Source organism: Carlito syrichta, unplaced genomic scaffold (assembly GCF_000164805.1).
Source record: "Carlito syrichta isolate Samal-C Ts95f unplaced genomic scaffold, Tarsius_syrichta-2.0.1 Scaffold311032, whole genome shotgun sequence".
NCBI lineage: Eukaryota > Metazoa > Chordata > Mammalia > Primates > Tarsiidae > Carlito > Carlito syrichta.
The window spans coordinates 296,753-306,088 of record NW_007255128.1 but is presented as its reverse complement, the minus strand read 5'-3'; the positions used below and the strand labels follow the sequence as shown (position 1 = coordinate 306,088).

At 43.2% G+C, this 9,336-nt stretch overlaps 1 protein-coding gene across 1 annotated transcript; it reads right to left on the bottom strand.

The window, feature by feature from the left end:
* Positions 1-1,976: 1,976 nt before the first annotated feature.
* Positions 1,977-8,869, bottom strand: LAMTOR5 (late endosomal/lysosomal adaptor, MAPK and MTOR activator 5). The gene is made up of 4 exons (XM_008068478.2): positions 8,693-8,869; positions 7,736-7,797; positions 5,378-5,495; positions 1,977-2,305 (listed from the first exon to the last, which is right to left on the bottom strand). Exons 1-4 carry the CDS (start codon positions 8,725-8,727, stop codon positions 2,245-2,247), a joined length of 276 nt encoding a protein of 91 aa, XP_008066669.1. The 5' UTR covers positions 8,728-8,869; the 3' UTR covers positions 1,977-2,244.
* Positions 8,870-9,336: the final 467 nt, after the last annotated feature.

Below are 9,336 nucleotides of genomic sequence, written 5' to 3'. Positions count from 1 at the left end.
GCGGGTCTCGAACCCGCGGGCTCAGGCAATCCACTCACCTCAGCCTCCCAAAGTGCAGGATTACAGGCTGAGCCACAGAGCCCGGCTCAAAACTCTCTTAGTTATATACTCATCTATTTAACAATTATCTGTTCAGGGCCTGTTTTGTGCTAGGAACTGTTGTAGGTGCTTGGGATACATGTGTAAGACAAAGCTTCTGCCCTCAAAATGTATACACTAGTGGGCAAGACAGACCGTAATAAAACAAACGTACTATGTCAAGTATCAGTATGGTGAAGACAACATACATACATACCCTCTCAAGTACAAGCTTAAGGGTTGGAGCCACATCTTATTAAAAGATTTTTGCAGGCTGGGTGCAGTGGCTCAAGCCCATAATCCCAGCACTTTGGGAGGCCAAGGCAAGAGGATTGCCTGAGCCCACGGGTTCGAGACCAGCCTTGGCAATTTGGTGAGACCTTGTCTTTGCAAAAAAAAAAAAAAACAGCCACGCAGTGGTAGCACGTGCCTGTAATTCCAGCTACTTGGAAGGCTGAGGCAGAAGGATTGCCTGAGCCAGCAGGTCGAGGCTGCAGTGGCCATGAGCGTGCTACTGCACTCCAGCCTGGGTGATAGAGACTCCAACTAAAAAAAAAAAAAAAAGACATTTGTTGTCCTCACAAACACCTTATAGTCATGGGTGCTTGATATTTTTGGATAAGTACTAGAGATTTTCAATACTGTCAAATGTTAGATTGCTAGAGTAACAAAACTACATCCAAATTTAATAAATCGAAATCTTTTGTGCTGTGTTGAGTTCTGTGAAGGTTGAAGAGAAGATAACGTTGACCTGTCAAATGGCAAAAAGTTTTTTTCTGACCAAATATGCCTATTTGGTTGTCTGGGTGCTAAGAGTACAGCTCTGAGCTGGAGTCCTGAGTCCAAATGATGACCCTGCTAATACTTTAGCCTTAGTTACACAAACATAAGATAGGGCAAATACAAGTACCTATTGTATAGGGCTGTTAATGAGATGTAAATGAGTTCCTGGGACATAGTGCAGCTGATCCTTGAACAACACAGGTTTGAATCACACAGGGCTACTTCTATGTGAATTTTCTTCTACTTCTGCCACCCTGAGACACTCTGAGACAGCGAGACAACCCCTCCTCTTTAGACTACTTAATGTGAAGATGACAAGGATGAAAGCCTTTATGATGGTCCACTTCCACTTAATATTTTCTTATGTTTTCTTAATAACATTTTCTTTCCTCTAGTTTACTTTACTGTAATACTATGGTATATAATACATGTAACACAAAATATATGTTAATGGACTGTTTATGTTATTGGTAAGGTTTCCAGTCAATACGAGGCTATTAGGAGTTAAGTTTTTGAGGAGTCAAAAGTTATATTCAATTTTCTTTTTCTTTTTAAGGTGGAATCTCACTCTGTCACTCAGGCTGGTGTGCAGTGGCATGCTTACAGCCACTGCAGCCTCGACCTGCTGGGCTCAGGTGATCCTTCTGTCTCAGCCTTCCAAGTAGCTGGAACTACAGGCATGTGCCACCACACCCGGCTAATTTTTTGATTTATTGTAGAGATGAGGTCTTGCCAAGTTGCCCAGGCTCGTCTCGAACCCATGGGTTCAGGCAGTCCTCTCACCTCAGCCTCTCAAAGTGCTGGGATTATAGGCGTGAGCCACTGTGCCCGGCCATATTCAGATTTTCAACTGTGGGGGGGGGTGCCCCAATGCCCATGTTGTTCAAAGGTCAATTGTAAGTACTTAATTATATTAGCTATTATGTTATTATGAGATAGGAATATGCTTGACTTAAATATTTTTGGACACTTCTGTGAGAATATAGGCATTTCAGGAAGCTTCTGAAAGAGAAGCAAATAGTTTACCACAAAGATCTTTAAAAAAAAAATGACAATCTGATAATTGAAGAAAATGAACATTTGATAAGAATTTAAAGAATCCAGATAAGATCCAAATTTTCCTCCAAACAGATTTATTTAATATAACAAAATTTTATATACAAAGTGACCTCGACCTGCTGCTTCAAAACATGATCCTTTCTTATTAATATCCTGATAGGTCTGTCTATAGAATGTTATAAAGCAACTTACTCTGAAATAAATAGAGAAGTACCTGATGCATATTAAATAAATGGCCCAACTACTGGAACTTTAGTAGTTCTGTAAGATAATTAACATAGGTAGGATTGCGTCCCTATGGCAGGATGCTGGAGAACTGATAGATCAAGAGGCCATTTTGTGCACTGCCACTGTGATGCCATCATGTTTCTGGATCATAATGTTCCTGAAAGGCAGAGAGGAAAGCATTTAGTAAAACATTACAAGTGAGACATCAGTGTAACATTATAAAGTTGTTGTTTGATTTAGAACACAGTTTTTAAAATAATATTTTTCTGTGTAACAAAAGCAATATATGAATACAACGAAACATTTGGAAAATACAGAAAAGTAGAAATAAAAACAAAAAGAATCCTTTTTTTTTTCTTTTTTGAGGTGGAGTCTCATTCTGTCACCCAGACTGGAGTGCAGTGACACAATCACAGCTGTCGCAGCCTCAATCTGCTGGGTTCTGGTGATTCTTCCACCTCAGTCTTCCAAGTAGCTGAGACTACAGGAGCATGCCACCACATCCAGCTATTTTTTAATTTATTGCAGAGAAAAAGTCTCGCCATGTTGCCCAGGCTGGTCTCAAATTCCTGGGCTTAGGCAATTTTCTCGCCTCAGCCGCCCTAAGGGCTGGCATTAGAGACATGAGCCACCACACTGGCCATTAAAGGAAAACTTGATTCTACCACTCACAGAAAACGACTGTTAACAGTTTCCCAGTTCTTTCCTGCCTCAGCCTCCCAAGTAGCTGGGACTACAGGCTTCCTGGCTCTTTTTTTATTCATATGTATACTATAAAGTCATACACCACATAATGATGTTTTAGTCAACAATAGATCACATATATGATAGTGGTCCCACAAGATTCCAACAGAGCTGAAAAATTCCTATCACTTAGTGACTTTGTACCATCCTAATGTCATAGCACAACACATTATTCACATGTTTATGGTGATGCTAGTGTAAACAAAGCTGCGCTGTCAGCTGTATACAAGTATATTGCATACAATCATGTGCAGTACATAATACTTGATAATAAACAACTATGTTACTGGCTTATGTATTTACTATACTTTTTGTTGTTATCTTAGAGTGTACTACTACTATTTATATAACTAAGTTAATTGTAAAACAGCCTCAGGCAGGTCCTTCCAGGAGGTATTCTAGAAGAAGGCATCGTGATCACAGGAGATGAGAGTCATGTGTGTTACGACACCTGAAGACCTTCCAGTGCAACAAGATGTGGAGGTAGAAGACAGTGATACTGATGATCCTGACCCTGTGTAGGCATAGGCTAATGTGTGTTTTAGTTTTTAACAAAACTAATAAAATGTTTTAAAAAGAAAAAAAGCTTTTAAAGATATAAAAAAAAATTTTTTGTACAGCTGTACAATGTGTTTGTATTTTAAACTAAGTGTTATTACAAGAGTCAGAAAGTTGAATTAAAAAGTTTATATGCCTGTAGTTCCAGCTACTTGGAAGGCTGAGGCAGAAGGATCGCCTGAGCCCAGCAGTTCGAGGCTATGGTGGCCAGTAGTATGCCACTGCACTCCAGTCTGGGCAACAGAGTGAGATTCCAACTAAAAACAAAAAACAAAAAAAAGGTTTATAAAGTCATAGAAAGCTAAGATTATTGTTAAGGAAAGAAAAAAAAAATTTTTTTTTTTTTTTGAGAGTCTTACTCTGTCACTCAGACTAAAGTGCAGTGGCCACTCCGGGCCACTGCAGCCTCGACCTGCTGGGCTCCGGTGATCCTTCTGCCTCAGCCTTCCAAGTAGCTGGAATTACAGGCGCCCACTACCACGCCCAGCTGATTTTTTATTTATTGTAGAGATGAGGTCTTGCCAAGTTGCCCAGGCGGGTCTCGAACCCGTAGGCTCAGACAATTCACTCACCTTGGCCTCCCAAAGCGCTGGGATTACAGGCTGAGCCAGCCTAAAAAAAGTTTTTTAAAAGGTCAAGTGCAGTGGCTCACACCTGTAATCCCAGCACTTTGGGAAGCCAAGGCAGGAGGTGGCTTGAGCCCAGGGGTTTGAGACTACCCTGGACAACATAAGCAAGACCTTGTTCCTACAAAAAAAATAAGACAATTAGCTGGGCATGGTGGTGTGTGCCTGTAGTCTCAGCTATTTGGAAGGCTGAGGTGGAAGGATTGCCTGAGCCCAGAAGGTTGAGGCTGTGGTGAGCTGTGATCGTGCCACAGCACTCCAACCTGGACAACAGAGTGAGACCCCAACTCAAAAAGAAAAAAATTAAATAGCTTTAGCATAAGCGTAGTGTTGATAAAGCTGCAGTAGTGGACAGGAAGGTCCCAGGCCTTCACATTCACCCACTACTCACTCATTGACTCACCCAGAGCAACTTACAGTCCTGCAAGCTCCAGTTACGGTAAGGACTATTCAGGTATACCCTTTTAAAAAATCTTTTTTTTTTTTTTTTTTTGAGCTGGAGTCTCACTCTGTTGCCCAGACTGGAATGCAACGGTGTGCCCATGGCCAGTGCAGTCTCGACCTGCTGGGCTCAGGTGATTCTTCCGCCTCAGCCTTCCAAGTGGCTGGAACTATAGGCATGTGTCACCACACCCAGCTACAGAAAATCTTTTACATCATATTTTTACAATACCTCTTCTGTATTTAGATATGTTTAGATACACTAACACCACTGTGTTACAACTGCCTACAGTGTTCATGCCGTACATGCTTGTAGCCTAGGAAAAAGAGGCCACACCATGTAGCCTGTGTGTATAGCAGCTACACTGACTAGGTCTGTATAAGTGCACTCCATGTCTGCACAACAACGGTATTGCTTGAGGCGTTTCTCGGAACATACCCCATCGTTAAACAATGAACAACTGTATATACTTTTTAAAGTTTTTACAAACTGCTCAAACTGTGCAATTTTATATTCTGATTTTTTTCACTTAATATTATTTTGAGGGCCCTCATTTGGATTATCTTTAGTATTTCTATTACTTTAGAAGTAAGTTTTATTCTGATTCCTTTGTATTATTTATTACTTTTTTTTCCTTGATAGTTCATGACAATTCTTACTCATTTAAATGACATTGTGGTCTAAAAGCACATTAGCCTTCGAGATCAATTAATCTGCTCCTGTGGTCCCAAAGGATGAAGAAGCTTCCCCAAAGTACCCTGAGTAAGGAATCACTGACGAACACAGGGCAGGCCCCAGTCGAGTTTACCAGGAATTTTTCTGAACAAAAAAATTAAGGGAGCTGCTGAAACGTACTCACCCATTATCTGATTCCAGACACACCACAGGAATATCAGTGGGGTCAGAGGTTAGCTTAGCAGCTTGTTGGGCTAGAACAGAAATCACTCCAGCATGCTCATCTGACAGGGTCCCACGGCCTGGAAAACAGACAGTATAATGTCACTCAATTGTCTCAAAATGAGCACAGAACTGTAGCAGTACCTCTCATTGAATTATTCACACAAAGAAGGTTCAGTTCATGGTGTCTCAAGTTAGGTACTGATGTGAAATGATTTTTCCCAGACACCTAGCTAGTTAAGTCAGCCAGACAACAGTTCTTAAGTCAATAAAGGCATAACTAACACTCAGATTTTCAAAGTCATTTCAATCACCATCTCTAAATACCTTCTCAAGCATATAAGGAACCTGTAATTGAAGTCAGTCTGAAAGTCATATAGGAACTTTACTGAAACCAGCAAATTCAGAGGTGAAACTGACAAAAAGCGGTCAATAAGGACAAGAAACTTGTTGAAACAAATTAATTCCTCATGGGAAATCTGATTTCCTTTTACTGAGCTCAACCTCAAAGGATATAAAAATCTTTACTCAGGAGTTTAGCTGTAAGATCACCTTGATAACCTATGTGAGTATTTCTGCTATGAAAAGCTAGCTGGCTGTTTTTCTTTTCTTTTTTTTGTTTTTTTTTGAGTTGGAGTCTCACTCCGTCACCCAGGCTGGTGTGCAGTGGCATACTCATGGTCACCCCAGCGACAACCTACTGGGCTCCGGCAATCCTTTCCCCCTAACCTTCCAGGTAGCCAGAACTACAGACACTCACTCCCACACCTGGCTAATTTCTTTTATTTATTGTAGAGACGAGGTCTTGCCAAGTTGCCCAGGTTGGTCTCGAACCAGCGGGCTCAAGCAGTCCACTCGCCTCAGTCTCCCAAAGTGCTGGGATTCCAGGCTGAGCTGCTGTTTTCAAATATAAAACAGAATTTTTTTTTATTAATGTTTGTGTTTGTCTGTGTATAGTAACTAAATCCTAGGTATAAAAAGTAATTACTAAGTTTACAATATATTTCCATATATAAATCAACACAAACTTAATTGTGCCTGCAACTAACTCAGGTGACAGATGTGCCACAAAGGCAGAGCCTATGGATTTACTATTATTATACAAAACATGTGGCTAGACACCATGCAGTCTTTGGGCCTTGAAATTTTTTTGTTTGTTTTTAAAGAAAGCAGAATTTATTTAGAGGACAGAAAAGCTCCCAGAGCAGGAGGGGGGGACCCAAAAGGGTTGCCTGAAGGTTTCTTAAAGAAACTCATTTAGCTTTAGATTTTCATACTTGAATTTCAGTCTTTCCATTAGTGAGCCTGGCAAATGCTTCAAAATTTTGCTTTTTTTCTCCCAATGACTGACTTGTATGTTAAACATAATTGAGTTACACAGATTACCTCTTTCAGTTTCCCTTCCAGCAAAAATCCAGAACTTTAAAAATTCCATCTAAGGAGCAAGAAATTTTTACTAATTGACATTAGTTAACTGAATGCTTCAGTTATTTATCTTTCTGGACTTAATTCCTCATCTGAAATGGCTATTATTTACTAAGCATTATGTTTGGGTTCTGTGCTGAGCGTTCTACACACATTATATAACCTTACAATATTGTGATAAAGAGGCCTTGGAGCCAGATGCAAATCCTAGCTCAACCACTTACTAGCTGTATTACCTTGGGTGTTATTTAATCTTTGTCCCTCAATTTCCTTATTGACTTTACAGTATTGTCATGAAGAATATATGAATTAGTATATGTAAAGCACTTAGAATGGTACCTGGCACATAACAGCTCAATAAATGTAATTATTACTATTATTATTATTCAGAAGAAATGTGAAGTAGAAAATGTGGCTCTGAAAGGTATGGTCAGAGTTCATCCTCTATCCAGGTGTATCCAATTCTGAAACCGGTTTTATTTCCTAGTCACTTACTGCTAAGTGTAGCTGGACTAAAAAATAGCACACCACACACCTTGCATGGTTGCTGTGAATGTTAGATACGATGTATTTAAAGGCTAGGGTCCCAGCATATGCATTCAATAAATGGTACCAGTTGTTGTTGTTCGATAACTCAATTTAAAATGATTCAAATAGTACTTTAGTAGAGACAACTATTTAGGACTAGATAAGCAAGGAACATTTCTACTCTCGTAAATACCAATGGAAGAGTTTCAATTTTCTGATCTTGACAATCTCCAGTCTCACAAAAGTAGCCAGAACTGGCAAGGTAACAGGGATTAAAAGAAAAACCAGAGAATAATCGAACACTAGACTCCAAGTCGACATCAGATGTGGTGTGATCCACCAAAGGGTTGCTATGAGAGATACTTACAACCTAGATTAAGTCCTTGCGAATCAGTGCACAGGACTCCCACAATGGATGGATTCTTCATTCTAATTCCAGGAACACAGGAGAGATGGAGCAGCCGATGGGAGGAAATGAGTTCAAATAATTACAACACATTCAGGCTTTCTATGCACCAGGCATTGTTCAGTGTTTTAAATCAGTGTTTCTCAACCTTTTTTCATTATTAACCCCCCCAAGAGAAAAGTTACGTTATGGTTAATTTAAATAATTAAGCACTTTCTCTTGGATGAGAGAAGAAATTGTGTCAAGTACTGCTGGGCTCTGGAGGACCGCAAACATTCCAGTATATTATAGAGTGTTTTCATGCACGTTAAACATGCATACCTCGGTATACCAACCCATTTAAAACAGCTGAAAAATTCTCAGTAACTGAGGTTCTCCCCCGAAGGGGAGACGGAAGCCGGGGGACGCAGGCGGGAGGAGGTGTCTCCCTGCACGCCTTCCGGTACTTCCCCAATTTTATTCTACAGAGATGTCACTCGTTTGAGAAACCCAAAGAATTCTTTCTTGCTCCTTAAGCACCAAGTAGCTGACAAATTACACGTAAGAGACGCGTCTGAGTTGGTTTGCGCGGCAGGGCTCGACTTTCAACACCTGGTACAGCCTCCCCAGAAGTTATCCCGTTTCCTAAAACTCCTGAAGAAGGACCCCGGCCGTATAGACGAGTCCAACAACGTGACAGGCGGTTCTGGCCTCCGCTTGGGCCCCGGAGACTCGCTCGGGGGGAACGTGCGGAGCTCAAGGGGATTTTAAATCCGGGCCCCCGGTCCTGCCCCGCGGGCCCCGGGCAGGGTTCCTCTCCTCATCCCGGGTCCCGGGGTCGTGCAGGGTCCTCAAGACCCCCGGCCAGCATTCAAAGCGGGCGCCCTCAAGTCCCACCGCCGCGACCTCGGGGCGGGTCGAGGAGCCCGCGCTACTCACGTGTCTTCCAAGTGCTGCTCCAAAGTCGCCTCCATCCCGTCCTCGGTCCAAACCGGCTCGGAACCCGGCGTCGCGACGCGTCCCGTCGCGTCCCCCTCCACCGCAGGCCTCAGTCACTTGACCCGAGCGGGGCGGGGCTTCGGACGGCGCCTCCGGAGGGACAAAACTTCCTCGCGCCGCCGTGCCCGCGTTCTCCCCCGGAAGACGTTGCTGCGCTTCCGTCGCGCGGAGCCAGAGAGATGGCGCCGGCCGCGGGGGCCTGCGGGCTGCAGACTCGAGCGCCGCGGGTTGTTCCTCATTCGGAGAGGTCTGCAGCCAGGCCTCAGCGCTCGGTTCCTGGCCTGGCGCCTTGTGTGACTGGAACCTTTGGACCCGGTTCAGCCGACTCCGGGACCGAGGGTCCGGATCTTAAATTTCCCGTCACCCGGCGAGTCAGGCCGGGCCGGATCTAGGCTGCGGGGCAGGTACGGAGGGGAGGGACAGGACCGCGGGGCAGGGCCACCCGGGCTTGTAGGGGAAGGACACGCACAGCGGGGACTCGGGTGGAGATGGAGCTAGGTGAAAACCCCAGGCCCGGTGTTGGTCAAGTGTCGGGATTTTAACGGAGACGCTGGCACTTACTATGGCCGGGGCTGGGGGACGTT

Excerpts from the sequence above, each read along its gene's own strand:
- LAMTOR5 (XM_008068478.2), bottom strand. The coding sequence starts at position 8,727 with ATGGAGGCGACTTTGGAGCAGCACTTGGAAGACAC. Across the intron at positions 7,798-8,692 it reads GAGCAGCACTTGGAAGACAC|AATGAAGAATCCATCCATTG; the intron begins GTGAGTAGCGCG and ends TCCTGGAATTAG. Across the intron at positions 5,496-7,735 it reads GCAAGGACTTAATCTAGGTT|GCCGTGGGACCCTGTCAGAT; the intron begins GTAAGTATCTCT and ends TCTGTTTTCCAG.